The sequence below is a fragment of the Chiloscyllium punctatum genome, chromosome 13 (assembly GCF_047496795.1).
Source record: "Chiloscyllium punctatum isolate Juve2018m chromosome 13, sChiPun1.3, whole genome shotgun sequence".
In the NCBI taxonomy this organism is placed as follows: domain Eukaryota; kingdom Metazoa; phylum Chordata; class Chondrichthyes; order Orectolobiformes; family Hemiscylliidae; genus Chiloscyllium; species Chiloscyllium punctatum.
In genome coordinates this window covers 101,775,659-101,798,867 of record NC_092751.1, presented here as the reverse complement: position 1 = coordinate 101,798,867, position 23,209 = coordinate 101,775,659, and the positions used below count along the sequence as shown (strand labels likewise).

General features: G+C 44.5%; 1 protein-coding gene across 14 annotated transcripts in view; it reads right to left on the bottom strand.

Annotated features, from left to right (window-relative positions):
- Positions 1 to 23,209, bottom strand: part of LOC140484719 (PH and SEC7 domain-containing protein 1-like) — a 208,566-nt gene that overhangs the window by 77,562 nt on the left and 107,795 nt on the right. For 10 of the 14 annotated variants that reach the window (XM_072583468.1, XM_072583466.1, XM_072583473.1 and 7 more), the window contains 2 exons: positions 19,301 to 19,354; positions 84 to 278 (listed from right to left, as the gene is read on the bottom strand). In XM_072583468.1, the coding sequence (XP_072439569.1) occupies positions 84 to 278; positions 19,301 to 19,354 (249 nt within the window). Of the gene's footprint in view, positions 1 to 83; positions 279 to 19,300; positions 19,355 to 19,563; positions 19,964 to 23,209 lie in introns of those variants that run through there. The other 4 variants (XM_072583475.1, XM_072583479.1, XM_072583477.1 and 1 more) reach the window with 2 other exon arrangements.

The window sequence follows — 23,209 nt, the reverse complement described above, 5'->3', positions numbered from 1 at the left end:
CAAGTGTGATTTCACCTACAGTTGGAGCAACAATTGTATTGCCAGTCTCTCTCCTCCCCCTGCCTCTTTTAGCAACTACTCACTTCTTGCCCAGATGTCGAGCCACATCGGATCTCTTGAACCCATCCAGGTAGTAGAGACGCTTGGCCAATCGCTTGGCAGCTTCCTGGTCAGTCTTGTTGCCATTGGCCAAAGTGTCAGTGCTCCCCAACGCCAACTGCTCGGTGCTGTCCATCTCGGACTCAGAGTCCATCACCAAGTGGTTCAAATTGCTGTCACTGGAATAAATAAAGCACATCTGAAAAGAATGGGTAAAATCCACTAGGCAGCATCATGAGCGTTTCCCAGGCAAATATACATCATTCACAAGCTACACATTGGTCTCATTAACACTTCACAATGCACTTTGTTAGAACTCTCAAAATTTTGGCCTAAAGAGCTCCTTAAGACACAACTAAAGACACCACATCTGCTATGTAAGCAAGACCAGAAACCACTCCATGCACAGCAAGATTCCAGTGAAACTGGTGACATGAGGTAAAGTCGACACAGTCCCAGAGGACAATATGGCTGCTCTCTCATTGGACTGAGAGGGATGATGGGTGGTGATTTAACCTGAGGGTCACCACACCTCAGGGGGTGAAGGGAGAGGTTGCAAAGGTGGGACCTTCATGGTCACCTCAGCCGGTGCGGGGATTCAACCCACACTGTTGATGTCACTCTGCATCACAAACTAGCCATCCAGACACTGAGCTAACCCGATAAAGTCTCACCATGTGTGGGGGATAAATTCTTCAAAAACACTTATTTTGCAAACAGTGAACATGGCAGACGTTGCATTCACATTATGAGCCGTATGGGCACCTTTTAGTACAGAAAGTACATGCTCCGTAAATGCTTTTTTCTTACAAACTGTGAATAAGCCAAAATTAGGGTACTCAGTGGGTGACAAACTGCCCTGTAGGTTTTGCATAGACAACCAAACTCGTAAAAGGTGGACAAGTAAATGGCAAGATTGGACTGTGAGGGATCAAACATTTTATTTATGACACGTTAGGCTGCTGGATGACAGAATATTGGTTGAGAAATCCCTGCCAAATCTTTCAATTACTCCACGAAACCTTTAATTCTAGTCAAAGTGTGGGAGGACAATACTCTCTCCAATGACAGAGCATGGACTATATATAAACCTCCAAGACAGAAATTATGTAGATAATTCTTATGTTGTACACAAATATATCATTCCCGTTCAATCAAATATTCAAAGCATTAATTGTCTGACAAGGAAAATGGGACAGATTATTAGTATTTCCTTGAATATGTTGTCACTTCAAAGACAATGCAGGGATCGTTGATTACTAAAGCATTGTGTTAAACAACTGATTAATGGGGTGAAATTGAAATGATGTACATATCTCTCAAACATGCTGTACAATTCATTACTCAGATGTCAAGGTCTTATTTTGATGTTGTAGGTGCTTAGCAGTTGTGTTCCACAAATCAAAGTTTGCGTAACAAGCACATTCCGCAAGATGCAGTCTTAAAGAATATTGTTGAAAAAAAAAACTCATGATGTCAAAGGTTTTTGAACCTGCACTCATCAGGAACAATTGGCAAGAATATCTGTTTGAAATGCTCTATTCCCAGCTCTCCTTCCTCAAACTGGTATCGATTGAAGGCACCGAATCCTTGAAAGCATGCCCAGCTGATCAGGTGAATGAATGCTGCAGGATTCTGAGTGATTTCTCCCAATTTTACATGTGTACAAACATCTAGCAGCGTTGCGAGACCTCAAGGGCAATCTGGACACACCTTTAAGCCTGACAAAAGGGAGAGGAATAGTCACCCTTAACAAGCATGACTGAGTCAACAAAACGCATCCATTCTCAACAACAGGTCTAAATTTATATCCAATGAACCATCCACCCAGCAGGACTGTACAGATTTATACAAAATCCACTAAAAACACATGAGTTGGAGTTATGGAAGTGTAGCAAGGTCCTAGGTAAATAGAGTAACTTTATTTGTCAATTCTACATTGGTACAATAAAAACAAGACAGCGTTCCTCCAGGACCAAGATGCTTTATGAACACACAGGCTACACAAGAGTACAGTCACACACAGGGCAGAATAAAGTGCACAGAGAAGTGCAAAACATGCAAGACAGCACAGTAATTCCTGACAAGACCTTAGGCACAGTGGTGGACAAATTACAATGTAACAATGCACGATCATCAATAAAACATTGTTTTAGCAGCAATTCAAAAAGTTGTCTGAAAATTACAAATGGAATAGAGTGCGATCATACAGTGATAAGGAGCCTGATGGCTTGGGGGTAGAAACTTTTGCACAGTCTGGCCGTCAGAGACTGAATGCTCCGATATCTTCTGCCAGATGGCAGGAGGGAGAAGAATTTGAATGAGGGATGTGTGGGGTCATCCACAATGCTGTTAGCCTTGCAAATGCAGCGTGTGGTGTAAAGATAATTTATACGATAGGGTACATCCTCACGGTCTATGACATCCATGCATGTATGGGATGCCTGATGCATATAAGTGATATCCCCAAGTGAGGAAAGGTGTATATAAAACACATTCTGCGTTGCAGGTTTCGAAATAGAGTCAGATGAATGGGTCAGTTCTACAAAGGTAATTTTGTTTTAAACAGGTCAGAAAGTCATTTGTCAAAGACCTAACTGCATCAACTGCAAGAAATCATCTGACTGCAGTTAAGTCCTGACAGGATCTGTGTAATGTTTATGGATCAAATATTTAGAGTCACAGAGATTGAGAATGCAGAAACAGATATTTCGGTGCAACTGGTCCACACCTACCTCATATTCTAAATTAATCTAGTCCCATTTGCCAACGCTTGGCCCATACCCCTCTAACTACTGGATTAGTGGTGCTGGAAGAGCACAGCAGTTCAGGCAGCATCCAACCAGCAGCGAAATCGACGTTTCGGGCAAAAGCCCTTCATCAGGAATAAAGGCAGTGAGCCTGAAGCGTGGAGAGATACGCTTCAGGCTCACTGCCTTTAGATTAGATTAGATTAGATTACTTACAGTGTGGAAACAGGCCCTTCGGCCCAACAAGTCCACACCGCCCCACCGAGGCGTAACCCACCCATACCCCTAGATCTACATTTACCCCTTACCTAACACTATGGGCAATTTAGCATGGCCAATTCACCTGGCCTGCACATCTTTGGACTGTGGGAGGAAACCGGAGCACCCGGAGGAAACCCACGCAGACACGGGGAGAACGTGCAAACTCCACACAGTCAGTCGCCTGAGGCGGGAATTGAACCCGGGTCTCAGGCGCTTCCTTGATGAAGGGCTTTTGCCCGAAACGTCGATTTCGCTGCTGGTTGGATGCTGCCTGAACTGCTGTGCTCTTCCAGCACCACTAATCCAGTATTTGGTTTTCAGCATCTGCAGTCATTGTTTTTACCATACCCCTGTAAACCCTTCCTATTCATATACCCATCCAGATGCCTTTTAAATGTTGTAATTGTACCAGCCTCCACCACTTCCTCTGGCAGCTCATTCCATGGTGAGAAACAGCAATATTGAAACATACAAGATTCTTAGGGGGCTTGATAGCGAGAGATCATTTCTCCTTTCGGAGCGTTTGGTACCAGAGGGCTCTACCTCAGAGTCAAGGCTCATACATTTATGATAGACATGATGTGGAAGAGCTGGTATTGGACCGGGGTGGACAAAATTAAAAATCACACAACACCAGGTTTAGTCCAACAGGTTTATTTGAAAGTAGAAGCTTTCAGAGCACTGCTCCTTCATCAGGTAGCTAGCTACCTGACAAAGAGCAGCACTCCAAAAACTTGTACTCTCAAATAAACCGTTGGACTAGTTATGGCAGAAACAAGGAGGAATTTTGTCTCCCAGAAGGTCGTGAATCTGTCGAATTTTTTTAGCCATAAGGAACTGTCAAGGCTGGATGTTAAGCATGTTCAAGACTGATAGATCTTTAATCCCTATGAGAATCATGGGGGTAAAAGACAGGAGAGTGAAATTGAGGATTATCAGATCAGCCATGATCCCATTGAATGGTGGAGCAGACTAGATAGGCCAATTGGCTTAATACTACGGTCTCACGATCTTACAATAGCTTTTGCCTCTACCTGAGACAGCTACAAGACGTCTCATTTTGTCTTCTCATTCGAAAGACTGCACCTTTGACAGTGCAGCACTGCCCCTCAGTACTGCATCTAGATTATGCTCTCAAATCACCAGAATGGGTCTTAAACCGATGGTTTTCCACTTCAGAGATTGACCACTGAGTCAAGACTGACATAGTGTTGCTGTGTTATTATGAAGGATAGATACTATTACCAGGAGTATTGGATCATCCTTTAGACCTTACTGCCTGAATCTAAGGGGTTTTGGCAATTATAATTCCAATTCTTGAAGCATTTTCAAAAGAAACTACAAACGGAATACTGAATTCTGTTTTCTCTACTCACTCCAGTCGGATCAATCTCCTTTTCCCCACCAGCACTGACCTCCTGACCATGCAAGTCCCACCTACTTACTGCTTACACGCCCTGCCTTATCTGAAACCAGAGCCTCTTCAAACTCTTCCACTCTCCTTCCATCAGAATGTCAGCTCAGCCCTGAAGCAGTTCACTTCTCTTCCAGATCACGACTTTGTTCCCACACAGTTTCCTGTTCTATCTTCTCCTTTCTACACCGTTGACTGTGGAATATTAACAAGCAGCACCCCAGTACATGAATGTGAACAGCTTAGCAGCCATTTTGAGCTCCTTGCACCTGAAGTGGAGTGAAAGAGCCATAACTACTCACAGTTGACTCTATTCTCGGCATTGCTTGCTAATGCTGCAGTCAGTCATCAACAACATTATTAAGCACAGAAGAGGCAGAGTTAAGTCCAGGGAGCATCCGCAAATCTTTCACATCATTTCTTCATGGATTAGGCCACACGCACGTGACAGTAAGTCAGTTGCCAAGCAAAGAGAGGGCCAGCTCCAGCTATTAACAAACCACGGAGCACAGCGATGAAGAACTCAGGTTGTTTGCATTTCCTGAACTACCTACCCACCGTTGAGTGTCAACAAAGAATAATAAAGCAGCCCCCCTTTCACTTTCCACATTAACCATTTGCCAATACTTGCAGAAGGATTTGGATGAAGTTTCTGCTGCCCCTGGTGAGAAACAGCTTGTTCTGAACAGGATCACACACAGATTGTTTCAAACCACTCAGCTAACACAATAGAGTCAGTTAATGATTACACAACTACAACCTTGCTCACTCTCCTTAGCCAGTACATAGGAGAAAGTGAGGACTGCAGATGCTGGAGATCAGAGCTGAAAATGTGTTGCTGGAAAAGCGCAGCAGGTCAGGCAGCATCCAAGGAGCAGGAGAATCGACGTTTCGGGCATCAGCCTTTCTTCAGGAAGAAGGGCTCATGCCCGAAACATCGATTATCCTGCTCCTTGGATGCTGCCTGACCTGCTGCGCTTTTCCAGCAACACATTTTCAGCTTAGCCAGTAAATACCAAAGACAATCGCTTGGGGTGTATAAAAGTTTCACAAGTTGTTTTACAATCCTGCAGGTTACCCTGGGATGGTAGTTAGCAGTGGAGTGCTGAACTAGTGGACCCCAATCTAAAGACATTGACATAAGAACCTGAAGATACATAGAGATGTACCGCACAGAAGGTGACTCTTCAGTCCAACTTGTCTATGCTAAACAGATACCCTAAATTAATCCAGTCCCATTTGCCAGCATTTGGCCCACATGCCTCTAACCCTTCCTATTCATGTACCCATCCAGATGCATTTTAAATGTTGTAATCATACCCACCTCCACCACTTCCTCTGGCAGCTCATTCCCTCCACCCACCACCCTCCGTGTGAAAAATTTGCCCCTTAGGTCCCTTCTAAGTCTTTCTCCTCTCACCCTAAACCTGTGTCCTCTAGTTTTGGACTCCCCTACCCTGGGAAAAAGACCGTAGTTATTCACCCTCATGATTTTATAAACCTCTATAAGGTCACCCCTCAGCCTCTGACACTCCAGGGAAAAAGGGCCCATCCTATTCAGCCTCTCCCTATAGCTTAAACCCTCCAACCCCTGTCACCATCCTTATAATATTTTTCTGATTCTTTTCAAGTTTAACGACATCTTTCCCCATAGTAGGAAGATCAGAATTAGACACAATATTCAAATAGTGGCCTCACCACTGTCATGTACAGCTGCAACATGACATCCCAATTCCTACATTCTATACACTGACCAATAACGGCAAGCGTACCTCCTTCACTACACCTGCAACTCTGCTTTCAATGAACCATGAACCTTCATCCCAAGGTCTCTTTGCTCAGCCACACTCACAGGGCCCTACCATTAACTGTATGTTTATTTATTTCCCAGTTTATTTTTAACCAAAATGAGACAACTCACATTTCTCTAAATTAAACTCCACCTACCACTCCTCAGCCCATGTGTCATTGTACTCTGAGGTAACCTTCTTCGCTGTCCACTACACCATCAATTTTGGTGTCAGGATTTGGAGATGCCGGTGTTGGACTGGGGTGTACAAAAGTTAAAAATCACACAACACAATGTTATAGTCCAATAGCTTTATTTGGAAGCACTAGCTTTCGGAGCGCTGCTCCTTCATCAGGTGGCTAAGGAGCAGTGCTCCGAAAGCTAGTGCTTCCAAATAAACCGGTTGGGCTGTAACCTGTTTTTTTTTAAGATTAGATTAGATTACTTACAGTGTGGAAACAGTCCCTTCGGCCCAATAAGTCTACACCGACCTGCCGAAGCGCAACCCACCCAGACCCATTCCCCTAACACTACAGGCAACTTAGCATGGCCAACTCACCTAACTTGCACATTTTTGGATTGTGGGAGGAAACCGGAGCACCCAGAGGAAACCCACGCAGACACGGAGAGAATGTGCAAACTCCACACAGAGAGTCGCCTGAGGCGGGAATTGAACCCGGGTCTCTGGGGCTGTGAGGCTGCAGTGCTAACCACTGTGCCGCCCAGTGTGAGATTTTTAATTTTGGTGTCATCTGCATAATTACTAACCAGACCTTCCATCTCCTACCTCCAAGCCATTATGTGCTTGGATTGTGGAAATGCACATTGCTCACAGTGTGGTGGAGGCAGATTCAATTAAAAGGGTATCCAGAGCAACAGAATCAATACTGTATCGAAAGGACACCATTCAGCCCACTGCATCTTAACTGGCACTCCAAAGGAGCAATCTACTAAATGCCATTCTCTCTGCAATCCTTTACATTCCTCCTTTTCAAATAACAGCCCAATCGCCCCTGGACTGCTCCAATTGGACCTGCCTCCACTGCAATCGCTCAGGCATCAAATGCCAGGCCTTAACCACTCACTTCACCAAAAGGTTCTTTTTTATCTCGTGGTGATTTGTTTCAGGTACTTGAAATCTGCCCCCTCTCGTTCTCCATCCTTTCATGAATGGGAACACATTTCTCCCTCTCCACTCCGTGAGTGAACTGTGAAAACAATTTGCTGGGCTACAGGGAGGGAGACCATGCAGAGAGAGAGAGAGAGAGAGAGAGAGAACATGCACAGCCTGGAGGGGCCAAATGGCCTCCATCAGGGCAGAAACCATAATATGATTCCATACACAGGGACTTTCAGAGGATGGGTTTATGGGTTTGGCAGATCAAATGTGGAAAAGGGAAGGTTAAAGACTATTTATTGCATTCTAACAATAAATAGTACTTGACATGGTAATGTTAGATAAGCCTATTTTTACATTATTTAATGACTAGTCTCAAATTTACTTGGTTCTCTAGGTATGTCACACACACCCTAACCAACTGTCCACGCTGTGCTATTTACAGTCAGTGAAGAGCTTCTCCATGACATCATCTCATGATTGCTCCAGGATCCTAAGTCCCTTACCCAGCCACAGAAATACTGACACTTCAGGGTTACCCTGAAAGTTCCAGGAATTAAAAGATTAATCTCCTTGATCAATCCAGTCGAAGAGTCACAGAAGCATGAGAAAAGTGAGCCATTGCTATTTTAACACTTCCACTTCTTAGCTGTGAGATGTAATGAAGATGGCAGAGAGAAGGCACTTGGGCTGAATTATCGGTGACAGGACATCTCCAATCATGCATCCAAACAGCAATGGCCAATGGCAACTGCAGAGTATCATTGGTCAAACCCAAGTTTCTTTAAGATGTGACTTGTGCTTAAATGTCAGAATATTTTTGAAGACACACACAGCCAAGATAATGGAAGGTTTTCACTCCCATATGAGGTGAATATAAAGCAGGTGGGCAGGATTTTAATGCCACTAGTTAGCAGACAGCTTTGCCAACAAAATGCCCTGCCCCAGAGACTTTGAACCAAAGCTGGAAGCATTTGAGCATCCGATGGAAGTGAGCAAACAGCCTGCTACATGTTGTTGCCGAAACTTTATAAATTATAATTAGACACAAAGCAATTGCAGATCTTGGTGTTCCAGTGCAGTTACATTCATGACTGCAGTGGGGTATCAGCTGTTGTGTAGAATACCAGCTTCAGCAGATTTCTGGCCGGGTATGGCAATGCTATGAAAGATAAAGGGCTAACTTCCTTCCAAGCTTGAAGTATGATCATTTCAAACGCCCAGAAACGAAAAGGCAACCAGAACACGTTACAGTGGAGAATAATGTCAATCACAGAAGTGTTATGGTGCAAAAGGAGGCCATTCAGTCCACAATGTCAAAATACCAAAGGGCAACTGGAACTTCCTACAAGATCTGCTGGTCCCCATGAGGCTTTTGGGAAGCAGGCTATTGGTGGCAGAACAGATAGCTCTCCTCAGCTGTTTGGCTACACCCACAGAGAGAAAGTGAGGACTGCAGAGGATGGAGAATCAGAGTCGAAAAGTATGGCATTGCAAAAGCACAGCAGGTCAGGCAGCATCCGAGGAAAGTCAGCGTTTTGGGCATCAGCCCTCTATCATGTGGCTACACCCACAGTTATTCATTATCAACCCCTTATCCAGAGATATTATTACACATCTCTGGAATAAGTGGGACTTGAACCCAACTCGCTACAAGAGCCCTTATAAATTGGATGCTGGAAATTATAATCATTGTAATCAATCTGTTCAGAGATGTTATGACACATCTCTATTGCAGCTGAAACCAGGCCTCCTGGCTAAGAGATAGGGACACTACCACCACACCACAGGAGTACCTCATCACAGTTATCAGCTGCCCTTCCCTTTCTGCAGTGGTGACCTGGCTGTGGAGGTCATTTCAGAACTGAAAACTTTTCAGGTTGGTTCCTCCAGTTTCCAGATCCCACCCTCTGGCTGCCATTTGGGTCAATCTGCAGAAAAGAGAATAACTGACCGGTGAATGTTTCTGACACAATGTGGAGTCATAACCTCTATTTGACCCTGCCATCACTGTCCCAATCCAGAGGCTAAACTCCTGACCCCGGTGTAGCCTTTCGATGAAGTGGCTTCCAAGTTGGTAGGTGGGGTGGGGTGGGGTGGGATGGGGCAATGTAGTGACACTAATGGCAGGGCACAACTGGTAGATACAAAGTCATTCTTTTCAGTTATAGTATCAGAGCTGGGTGACAAAGTGCCAAGCTGAGAAAGGCAGGAAGGATGTTCAATCCATTACCATTAAAAATGGAGAAGAACGCATTTGCACATTCGGCAGTAGATCTTTCAGCCCTTAAGATTGAACCACCATCCAACAAGATCTTGGTAGATCTTCCACCTCAACACCATCTTTCTGCACTACCCTCATATCCCTTGACATCTATCAAGGACTAATACAGCACAGGAGCAGGCCCTTCGGTCCTCCAAGTTTGTGCCAACACATTTTGCCTTCCATACTAAAACCATCTACATTTACAGGATCTGTATCCCTCTATTCCCTTCCTATTCATGTATTCATCCAGGTGCTTCTTGAGTGCTGTTTTTGTGTCTGCTTCCACCACCTCCTCTGGCAGTGCGTTCCAGGCACTCACTGACCCTTTGTGTGAAACATGTGCCTTGCACATCGCTTTTAAATTCCCCTCTTTGCTCCTTGAACCTGTGTCCCCCTGTAACTGACCCTTCCACCCTGGGAAAAAGCCACATACTTTCCAGTCTATGCATGCCAATCGCAATCATATAAACCTCGATCAGGTCACCCCCTCAACCTTCTGCATTCCAGTGAAAACCCAGTCTATCCAACCTTTCTTCATAGCTAAAATCTCCCATAACGGGCAGTATCTTAGTAAACCTTTCCTGTACCTGCTCCAACACGTCCACATCCTTCTGGCAGTGTCGTGACCAGAACTGTACACAATAGAGTGGCCTAAAGTCCTACAAGGCTGCAGCATAACTTGCCTATCCTTATATTCAATGCCCCTTCCAATGAAGGCAATCATTAAATAAGTAGAGACGGCTGGACAGGTGATGTGCTGTAGCTGTATGATGTGGGAGCTGGCTGATCCCATTGTGAACGGCAGTGACCACATCTGCAGCAAGGTGTTGATTGCTGGAAGAACTCCAGATCAGAACTGATGATCTAGAATCTGAGCTTCAAACACCACGGCACATCCATGAGAGGGAGAGTTACCCGGACGCTTTGTTTCAGGAGGCAGTCACACCCGGTAGATTAAGTAATTCAAATTCAGTCAGTCAGTCAGTGATCAGGGACAACAGGGTGTAACTGTAAGTGAGGCACGTAGGGAGATTCTGAGTTCAGGAGTGCAGGAGCCTCAGCCCTTGACCTTGCCCAACAGGTAGAAGAGTTTTGCTCCGTCTATGAATGAGGAAAAGGGCTGTGAACAGAATGGTGCAGAAGGCCATTCAAGAGGGGGAAGCAAAAAGACAAGTAGTTGTTATAGGAGATTCTACAATTAGGGGGACAGATAATATCCTTTGCGAGCCGGATTGGGAGTCCCGCATGGTGTGTTGCCTGCCCAGTGCCAGGGTGCAGGACATCTCTGACCGGTTTGAAAGGATATTGGAGCAGGAGGAGGAGTTGTTGTGGTTCACGTTGGCACTAACATAGGCAAGGCTAGGAAGGAGGACCTGTTTGGGGAGTATCAAGTACTAGGAAGGAAATTGAAGAACAGGTCCTCAAGGGTCATACTCTCTGGATTACTGCCCAAGCCACATGCTAATTGGCATAGGGATAAGAAAATTAGGGAAGTAAACACATGGCTAAGAGACTGGTGTGGGAAAGAGGGAGTCCATTTCATGGGACATTAGCATCAGCTTTGGAACCGAAGGGATCTGTACCAATGGGACAGTCTCCACCTGAACCAGTCTAGAACTAGTCTTCTAGTGAAAAGGATAAATAGGGTGGTAACGAGGATTTTAAACTTGTGAGTCAGGGGAAGGTAAAGGGAAAGGGAAAGTAACAGGGAGTATGGAATCAGGTAGAAAGATAAGAGCAGGTTAGCATGGGTGCAGGGTTTAAGTTCGAGGCAGATGAGGAATGAAGCAAAAAGGAAGGTAACTTAGGATATATTACTATAGATGTTGGAAATCATAGGGATAAGAAAATTTGCATTAAGGTGCTTTATTTAAACGCTCGTAGTATTCGTAACAAAGTAGATGAATTAACAGCACAAATCATCACGAATGAATATGATGTGATAGGCATCACAGAGACGTGATTGCAGGGGATTCAGGACTGGCAGTTAAACATTCAAGGATTTACAACTTATCGAGAAGACAGGGAGGTGGGCAGAGGGGACAGGTAGCCTTATTAGTTAAGAATGAAATTACATCTATAGCACTCAATGATATAGGGTCAGATGATGTGGAGTCTGTGTGGATGGAGTTGAGGAACCACAAAGGCAAAAAAAAACCATAATGGGAGTTACATCCAGACCTCCCCAGCAGTGGTCAGAACCAGGGGCCCAAGATATACCAGGAAATAGATAGGGCATGTCAGAAAGGCAAGGTCACAGTGATCATGGGGGACCTCAATATGCAGTTGGACTAGGAGAATAGTATTGCTGGTGGATCCAAAGAAAGGAAATTCATGGAATGCTTACAGGATAGCTTTTTGGAATAGCTTGTGATGGAGCCCACAAGGGAGCAGGCTATTCTGGACTTAGTGCTATGTAATGAGCCAGACTTTACAAAAGATCTTAAAGCGAGGGAACACTTAGGCGGCAGTGATCATAACATGGTAGACTTCAGTCGGCAGCTTGAAAGAGAGAAGGCAAAATTGGATGTAACGGTCTTACAGTTAAAGGTAATTACAGGGGCATGAGAGGGGAATGGGCAAAAATCAACTGGAAGCAGATCCAAGCAGGGAAGATAGTAGAGCAACAATGGCAGGGGTTTCTGGGTGTAACTGAGGACACAGTACAGAGATTCATCCCAAAGAAAAGAAATATTATCTGGGGAGGGGTTAGACAAAAGAAGTCAGGAAATGTATCAAAGAAAAAGAGAGAGCCTATAAAGTGGCCAAGAGCACTGGGAAATCAGAAGATTGGCAAGACTACAAAAACCAACAGAGGATAAGAAAGAGAGAAATAAGGAAGGAGAGGATCAAATATGAAGGTAGGCTAGCCAGTAATATTAGAAATGATAGTATGAGATTTTTCAATATATAAGAAACAAACGAGAGGCAAAAGAAGAAGTTGGGCCATTACAAATTGATGCAGGAAGGCTAGTGATGGGATATGAGGAAATAGCTGAAGAACTTAATAAGTACTTTGTGTCAGTCTTCACAGTGGAAGACGTGAGTAATATCCCAACAATTAAGGAGAGTCAGGGCGCAGGGTGGGGTATGGTAGCCATTACAAAAGAGAAAGTGCTAGAAAAGCTAAAAGGTCTAAAAATTGATAAATCTCCTGGCCCTAATGGGCTACATTCTAGAGTTCTGAGGGAGGTGGCTGAGGAAATAGTGGAGGCACTGACTGTGATCTTTCAAAAAATCACTGGAGTCAGGGAAAGTCCCAGATGATTGGAAAATCGCTGTTGTTACCTTCTGGTTCAAGAAAGGTTCAAGACAAAAGATGGAAAATTATAGGCCGATTAGCCTAACCTTGGTTGTAGGTAAAATTCTAGAATCCATCATTAAGGATGAGATTTCTAAATTCTTGGAAATGCAGGGTCGGGTTAGAATAAGTCAGCCTGGATTTAGTAAGGAGAGGTCATGCCTGACAAACCTGTTAGAACTCTTTGAAGAGGTAACAAGTAGGTTAGACCAGGGAAACCCAGTGGATGTTATCTATCTAGACTTTCAAAAGGCCTTTGATAAGGTGCCTCACGGAAGGCTGCTGAGTAAGGCGAGGGCCCATGGTGTTCGAGGTGAGCTACTGGCATGGATTGGGGATTGGCTGCCTGAGAGAAGGCCGAGAGTTGGGATAAAAGGTTCTTTTTCGGAATAGCAGCTGGTGACAAGTGCAGTCCACAGGGCACAGTGTTGGGGCTGCAGCTGTTCACGTTATATATTAATGATCTGGATGAAGGGACGAAGTTTGCCAATGATACAAAGTTGGGCAGACAGGCAGGCAATACTGAGGAGGTGGGAGGCTGTAGAAAGACTTAGACAGTTTAGGAGAGTCATCCAGGAAATGGCTGCTGAAAGTCAACATGAGCAAGTGAGAGGTCTTACACTTTGGAAAATACAGGCATGGACTATTTTTCAAATGGTGAGAAAATTCATAAAGCCAAAGTACAAAGGGATCTGGGAGTGCTAATCCAGGATTCTCTAAAGGTTGATTTGCAGATTGAGTCCGTGATTAAGAAAGCAAATGTGATGTTGTCATTTATCTCAAGAGGATTAGAATACAAAAGCAGCGATGTGCTTCTGAGACTTTATAAAGCTCTGGTTAGGCCCCATTTAAAATACTGTGCCCAGTTTTGGGCCCCACACCTCAGGAAGGAATACTGGCACTGGAGCATGTCCAGCAGAGATTCACATGGATGATCCCTGGAATGGTAGGCCTAACATACGATGAACAGCTGAGGATCCTGGGATTGTATTCATTGGAGTTTAGAAGATTGAGGGGTGATCTAATAGCAATTTACAAGATAATGCATGGCTTAGAAAGAGTGAACGCTAGGAAGTTGTTTCCGTTAGGCGGTAAGACTAGGACCCATGGGCACAGCCTTAGAATTAAAGGGGTTCGATTTAGAACGGAAATGAGGAGATATTTCTTCAGCCAGAGAGTGGTGGGCCTGTGGAACTCATTGCCACGGAATGCAGTAGGGGCCGGATGTTGGGTGTCTTCTAGGCAGAGATTGATAAATTCTTGATCTCGGAAGGAATTAAAGGATACAGGGAGAGTGCGGTTAAGTGGAATTGATAAGCCCATCAGCCATGATTAAATGGCAGAGTGGACTCGATGGGCCGAATGGTCTTGCTTCCACTCCTATGGTCTTATGCCATAGACCTTTTTTACTACCTTATCTACCTGCACTGCCACCTTTAGTGACCTGTGAACCTGCACAGCCATATCCTTCCGCATATTAATACTCCTAAGGGTTCTGCCATTCACTGTATCATTTTCACCTGTACTTGACCTTCCAAAATGAATCACTTCACATTTGGCTGGATTAAACTCCATCTGCCATTTTTCTACCCATGCATCCAACTGATCGATATCCTGCAGTATCCTCAGACAATCCTCCTCACTATCCGCAACTCCACCAATCTTTGTATCATCCATAAACTCACTAATTAGACCAGCTATGTTTTCCTCCAAATCATTTATGTAGATCACAAACAGCAGAGGTCTCAGCAATGATCCCTGTGAAACACCATCAGTCACAACCCTCCATTCTGAAAAGCATCCTTCCACTGTTACCCTCTGTCTCCTATGACCTAGCCAGTTCTGTATCCATCTTGCCAGCTCACCCCTTATACCATGTGACTTCATCTTTTCTACCAGTCTGCCATGACAGACTTTGTCAAAGGCTTTAATGAAATCTATGTAGACAATATCAACCACTTTTCCCTCAATTATCTTTGTCACCTCCTCAAACAACTCGATCAAGTTATTGAGACAATAGACAATAGACAATAGATGCAGGAGTAGGCCATTCTGCCCTTCGAGCCTGCTCCGCCATTCAATATGATCATGGCTGATCATTCCCAATCAGTATCCTGTTCCAGCCTTATCTCCATAACCCTTGACTCCACTATCTTTAAGAGCTCTATCCAATTCTTTCTTAAATGAATCCAGAGACTGGGCCTCCACTGCCCTCTGGGGCAGAGCATTCCACACAGCCACCACTCTCTGGGTGAAGTAGTTTCTCCTCATCTCTGTCCTAAATGGTCTACCCCGTATTTTTAAGTTGTGTCCTCTGGTTCGGCACTCCCCCATCAGCGGAAATATGTTTCCTCCTGCCAGAGTGTCCAATCCTTTCATAATCCTCTACGTTTCAATCAGATCCCCTCTCAGTCTTCTAAACTCAAGGGTATACAAGCCCAGACGTGACCTCCCCCACACAAAACCATGCCTATCTATCGCCAATCAGTCCGTTTGCTTTTAAATGTATATAGATCTTACCCCTGAGAATCTTTCCTAATAATTTCCCTACCACCGACATGACTCTCACAACTCTATAACTTCCAGGATTATCCCTTCTACCCTTCTTAAACAATGGGACAACATTGGTTACTCTCCAGTCCTCTGGGACCTCACCTGTGGCCAAAGAGGATACAAAGATGTCTGTCAATGTTCCAGCAATTTGTTCTCATCTCCCTCAGTATTCCGGGATAGATCCTACCAGGACCCAAGCACTTATCTACCTTAATACTTTTTAAAACGCACAACACCTCTTCCTTTTTAACAACAACAGGAATGAGGTAGATTGTGAGTCGTACCCTAAAGGAAGAGATATGCTCCACCAATCCCTTCTCTTTGATGAATACTGACACAAAGTATTTGTTTAGGACCTCATCTGGTTCCACACACACATTCCCTCCTTTACCCTTGAGTGGGCTAACCCTTTCCCTGGCTACCCTCTTCTTTCTTACATATGTATAAAAAGCCTTGGGATTCTCCTTAATCTTGTTTGCTCACAACTTTTCATTACCCCTTTTAGCCCTTTGAAATCCTTGCTTATGATGATTAGATTAGATCAGATTCACTACAGTGTGGAAACAGGCCCTTTGGTACAACAAATCCACACCGACCCTCCAAAGAGCAACCCACCCAGACCCATTCCCCTACATTCACCCCTGACTAATGTACCTAACACTACGGGCAATTTAGCATGGCCAATTCACCTAACCTGCACATTTTTGGACTGTGGGAGGAAATCGGAGCACCCGGAGTAAACCCACACAGACACAGGGAGAACATGCAAACTCCACACAGACAGTTGCCTGAGGTGGGAATTGAACTTGGGTCCCTGGCGCTGAGGCAGCAGTGCTAACCACTGAGCCATCGTGCTGCCCAACAAAACGGTTGGAGTGAGAACAGTAATCACTCTCTCCCCAGGTGGTCTCGAAACACCAACCGTTCGGTTAACAGCCGACGCGCTGACCAATTGCACCAAAGAGACTTATTTTCTTTCCTCTTTTCCTTATATCAATTTGTCTCAAATATATTCATTGGCTTTACATCTCTATGACTCTATGACTGAGCCTCCATAGCTCTCTGGGGTCAAAAACTCTCCAAGTAAAGAAATTTCTCCTCATTTGCAACCTAAACGGTTTACCGGTTATTCCAACATCTTGTCCCCTGGTTATAGACCCTCCTGCTTCCACAAAAGCCAAACAAAATGCCTACTCTGTCACAATTATTGATCCTTTAACAAATTCACCCCTCATTTTTATGACGTCCAGAGACTATAGGCCAAGTGCCTTCTTGGCTATCCCAGAGATCAGTCTTTGAATCATCAGTGCACTGTCTCTAATTTTCATGTATTCATTTGTGAAATATGAGCATCACTGACTAATCCAGCATTTATTGCCCGTCCCTAATTACCCAAGTAAGAATCAACAACAGTAAGTTTCCAGAACCACACCAAACCAGGTAGTTACAGGACATTTATGAGCTGGTATGGGTTTCTACAACATGGTTACTTTTAGCTTTTTACTGGATAATAAATTTCACCATCTACCATGGTGGGATTTAAACCCATGCCCCCAGAACTTTGACCTGGGGGTTCTGCAGTACCAAACCATTGGATCACCATCACTCCATGATGGCAGGTTTATAGCTCATGTTTTAACCAGCTGGGAGATGCCCTTACACCACTGTGTTACTCACTAATACAAACAGCAAGTGTATAAGGTGCTCACAGCTCAACAATGGATAAGACACGCAAACTAGCAAATCCACAGAGTACTCTCTTACACCAACACGACTAACAAAGGCAGCATTATCATCTCTTTTCAAGAATGAGGCCATTTATTAAAGATCTATTTTACAGATGCATTTGGACCTCCTCGAAAACTGAACAGAATCCAATTCATTAACCTTGGCATCCCATTTTGTTTTCTGTTTATTTTACAGAGAGCTAGTTTGGTTTCAATATCCAGACCTTGTTGACCTCCACAGGGGAACTAGATGAGAGGAGATATTAGACCTGACATTGGCAGGGCTACTTCATTAGACTGCACAATTGCAATAAAGCTGCTTAATAATAAATTCAGCTTCATTCACTCTTCGACACACTCCCCCAAGAATTCTAAACAATGCTTAAAATGAGAAAAATCAGGAGAAAACACAACATTAAAGTACATCAAATTTAAATTTTTTTTAGCTTTTTTTTAGAAAAGGAAAAGGGGCCACAGATGGTAAAAATTCCACTTTTAGCAGAGGCCTGACTGAGTGACTTCTCTTTAATTCAAGGTCACGACAATGAGACCACACAAACTCTCGAAAAAACTTCAAGCTACGCTTGATGAAGGAGGAAATAAATTTCCCCTGCGCCAGTCCCCGGGGCAAATTTCTCTTGTGCCAGTCCTTGGGGAAAATTTGCCATGCAGCAGAATGAACCCTAATACTCGAAGAGACATTTTTAAAAGCATCTGATTAGATTACTAACAAGACTCGGTAAATACCTCTAATGTAGTTGCTGCTGATGAAGGTTAAAAACATAGGGACCACTTTATACACAGTATCTCAAGATTGTTCCTGGGCTCAGAGAGAATTTGCAGTGGGGTCAGTCCTCAGACTAATCTTGCTGTGTTGAATTGCTCGTAACAAAACTGTGATGTCTAGCATGTTAAACTGGCAACTTAACTAACAGAGTGCAAGGATAATTTCCCACCTTACATTGTTCTTGGAGGCAAAACAAAAGAGAAAGCTAAAACTAACCAATCTCCTTAAAAAGTGCGTTTTTCTCTCAGATTCAGCTAGACATGGTCTCACCCAAAGATCAATCAACACCTAAATCTTCTCTGCAGCACAATCAAAAACTATATCAAGGTTGGGTTCTACCACAATAAATGCAAAGTATTGCAGATATCGGAGATCTGAAATTAAAAACCGGAAGCTGAACTTCCACAGAAGATTCATACTGGACACAAAACATTTACTCTGCTTCTCTCTTTATATATGCTGCCCGAGCTGCTGTGTTTCTCCAGTTTAGACTTTAGGTTTAACTATGATCTTGTCCCTGGGGCTATCCAGGGAAAGATCACACAGCAGTATTCTCTGACAAGGTAAACTCGCCACTGAACCGAATACTAGCCACTGCTAATTAAGACAGAGGTCAGGAGGAATTTCTCCTCCTGGAAATGCAAGATTAATCATTGGGATTCTCTGCCCAGGTGAGCAGTTCTGAGGACACTGAACATATTCAGGGTTGCAAGCGACATGTTTTGTTAAATGAACGAGTTGTGGGGGTCAGACAAGAAAGTGGAGTTAAAGCCACAATCAGCCATGATTTTACTTGATGGCATACTCAAAGGGGCTGAATGGCCCACTCCTGCTACCTTATGCCTTGATTTAACTATTGTATAAATCACCACTTGTTGCTTCACACTACAAGATGGTCCAATTTGGAATGCACTGCCTGGGACGTCGAAGCTGGACACAGGTTCAGCAGGAATCAGCTGACCAGAGGAGACTGAAGCCCGACTACATTTGTTATTGACTCCAAGGTGAGGTGTTCAGGTGGTGATCCTCCTACATCTCACCACCCTGTGGATGAGGCCTGGGCCAGTCTGCAGAGAAACCCGTATCTACTTCACTGCAGTCTGGAGACCTGACCTTGCTTCAGGCCCACACCTCTGTTCTTTCACCAGTGCCGGGCTCCCTGAAGCGTTTCCGAGTCTCTCCCACTGTAGGTTGCAGGATTCGGCCATCCTTCCTGACTGCTAGTGCCGTTCTCACCTGGGATCACACCTGGAGCTTCCTCTTCCCTCTCTTGCAATGGACCAGCAGCACCTGAAAAGTAAGGAATAGATGTGGATTAAGGTGGATCATAGAGTGGAAGCGATCAACCACAATTAGATCACTGCAGCCCAAAGCTGTATCAATCATGATAATGGTGGTAAGAATGGACAGTGCAGTCATACTGAAACATATAATGCACATGAATTTTCACAAACAATGTAGCATGCACATGGTGAATGTGAAATAATTCAATCCCTTACCCAACCCCAGCACCTCCTCCTGTTTGTCACTTGGACCCGATGGTACACCACAGATGGTCGCTCTATTCTCTCCACGTGGAGCAATGTCAAGGTCTTCTCCTCAGATCGGTCTCTTGATGTTTGATAATTCTTCCTTTGTGGACCTTTCTTTGATCCCAATTCTTCCTTGATCATCCCCATCTGAAGCCATTGCACACACAGCAATTTCTTTGTGGGGTATTGGCTTAGGGTAGAGAGGGGATGGAGGAGCCTGGTTGAAGTAGGAGGGGGAGGTGGACAAGGACAGCAATTGGAGCACAGAGGTCTCATTTTCCTTTTGAAGATTTGAGCTATGTAGGGGATGGTCTGCAAATATTGACTCACTCCCATGATCCTTTGTTAACATACTAGCCACTCTATTGCTGCTTAATAAAGAAAGGTTTCCTGCAATAATGGCAAATATTTACACTCTCCCATGATCCTTTGCAAACACTGACACATTCCCATGATCCTCTGCAGACACACAGGAACTCCTATCTATATAGCGACATACACTCAAGGACTGCATGCAAATATCGATGCTCTCCCAGGGCCCCTGGTCTAAAAGCATTGACATCATTGCAGAAAGTGTTTCTTATCAAGCCACAACAGAACAGTTAGTAAGTAAAGAAAGATGCTAAAGTTAGTGTAAAGTCACCACTGTCCTAGAGGACCGCACTCTCATTACGGAGACAGACAACTGGTGGTGGTTCAACCTGAGGGTCACCGTGCCTCAGGGGAGGGGAGACGTTGAGAAGCAGAGTCCTCCATAGTTACCTCAGCCAGGGTGGGATTTGAACCCACACTATTGGTTTCACTCTGTATCTCAAATTAGCCATTCAGCCATCCAGCCATCTGAGCAAACTGAGCCTGCGTAATAAAATGCAGACGTCGCAGGTGCTCACACAATGCCTGGTATCTCCAATATTGGACCTTGGTTTCAAACACCAATGGAGTGAGCCACACTCTTCCATGTCTCATTCTACCTCTTGTGTAGCTGATGGGCAGTACAGATCCACACAAAGTAACAGTGACCCCTCCCTGTCCTGCTGCAAATACTCTGCGTGTGCATAAAATGCCTTACCTAATGGACATTGCTGAGGCACCATTCCTGATATCCTCAGTGCACTATTGATCTTCAAGCAGTCTCCTCTAGTGGAACCACTGAACATAGGGCTAAATTCACCAAAGATCGAGAGACAGCACCTTCCAAACACACAACCTCCACCATCTAGAAGGACAAAGGTCGTGGATACTTGGGAACACCAAGTTGCAAGTTCCAATCTGATGCATTCAGCTATCCTGACTTGGAAATATATTAGCGTTCCCTCTGTGTCTTGGGCCAAAATCCTGGAACTCCCCCTGAGGGTATTGTGGGTCTATCTACAACAAATAGACTACAATGGCTCAAGAAGGTAGCTTACCACCTTCTCAAGGGACAACTAGGGATGGGCAATAAATGCTGGCCCAGTCAGCAATGCTTACATCTCACTAATGAATTTAAAAAGTTATTTTCCAACCCATGAGAGTTAACCCTAGCCCATTAGATAGCTGTTTATTGAAGAGCTTACAGCCATTCATCCTATTGGATCTGTACTAGCTCCTCAAAGAGGCAATCCAATTTTGTCCCACGTCAGTGGGGATGCTCCCTCCACCAGCTCAGTAGTTCAAGGTGGAATGTGATGAGGAGGGAACAAAAACTGCGACAACCCTACAAAAAAAACGTTATTTAAGAACAGGCAGTCAACTCAGAGAAAGAGTTTTATCGAAATTAAGTGGGGAGTAGTTCTCCAACATCATCGGTGCCATGACCTCGGTGCAGACCAGCAAGAGACAATTCTGACCAAATTGCGGAAGAACGTTAGGAGAGACCTTTGCAAAAAAATTCCATCGCTGTGAGCCCAGACTGGGATCACTGATCTAGAATTATTCTACGAGGACCCATCACACGTTAGATTTATTTTAATTCACTCACAGGATGACGGCTAGGTCAGCATTTATTGCTCATCCTTAATTATTAAGGCCCAACCACATTGCTCTGGGTCTGGTGTCACACATAGGCCAGACCAGGTAAGGATGGCAGATTCCTTCCCTAATGGACATTAGTGAACCAGATGACAATCAACAATGCATTCATGGTCATCATTAGACCCTTAATTCCAGATTCTTTTTTTATTTAATTCAAATTCCACCATCTGCCATGGCAGGGTTGGAATCTGGGTCCCCAGAACATTAGCTGGGTCTCTGGATTAAATTACAGCAGCAATACCACTGGACCAACACCTCCCCAGGGTACAGAGAATGGCATAGACCAGATAGGCTGAGTGGCCTGCTTCTGTCTGCTCATTTTAATTCAAAGTCAGAAAGGAACGTAAGGAGTATGCAGCCAAAGGGTTTGGAAGTAAACGGGGATGGCAACAAGGAAAAGAATAACATTATTGATTGATGTAAAGTGCACTGATGATTAACAATACAGGTTACAATATATTCTCAATTAAACAGCAAGGGAATAGCACAGCCACATCAGAATGAAAGCATTTCTCAGAGAATTATCTCTGGGAAATTGGCTCAGCTGGTTCTGAAGGCAAATATATTGATTTTTCTTTTCTGTACACAGCAAGATCCCAGAGAGTTAAAATGACATCCCCTCTCCCACCCCCAGTTCATCCATCTTTTCACTCTGTCAGTCAAGCAAGGAATTCAAGACCATTCCCGCCTCAGGGATCCATGATTCCACTCAGGAGCAGCATTCGTTTAACACAAGAGCCTCCACTTGCATGAGAAATCAGGAATTAGGAGAGAGAGCCAGCCATTCAGCCCCTCGTGCCTCCTTTGCCATTCGATAAGGTCATGGATTAGATTAGATTAGTGTGGAAACAGGCCCTTCGGCCCAACAAGTCCACACCGCCCCGCCGAAGCGTAACCCACCCATACCCCTACATCTACATCTACCCCTTACCTAACACTACGGGCAATTTAGCATGGCCAATTCACCTGACCTGCACATCTTTGGAGTGTGGGAGGAAACCGGAGCACCCGGAGGAAACCCACGCAGACACGGGGAGAACGTGCAAACTCCACACAGTCAGTCGCCTGAGGCGGGAATTGAACCCGGGTCTCTGGCGCTGTGAGGCAGCAGTGCTAACCACTGTGCCACCGTGCCGCCCACACTGACATTGATCTCAACTCCACTTTCCTGCCCACACCCCCTGCTGTCACATCAGTCTTGACTCCCCTGTTGATCAAAAACGTATTGAGCTCAGCTATGAATATACAGTACACAACAACGCAATCTCTTCTGGGGAAGAGAATTCCACACTATCCCAGAGAAACGTTCCCTCCCGATTGCACTCTTCAATGGAAGAGCCTTAAATTTTTAAGCGCGTTCTTGGCTCCCCAACAAGGGGAAATGTGCTCTCACAACCTGAAGACCATAAGACACAGGAAGAGAATTAGGCTATTCGATCCATCGAGTTTGCTCCATCATTAAATGCACTTCTGACAATCCTCAACTCCGTTTTCATCATAAACACTGATTCCCTTCCTGATTAGGAATCTGTTTATCTCAGCCTTGAATATATTTAAAACAATTAGCTTGACTGCCCTCTGCAGTAAAGAATTCTGCAGA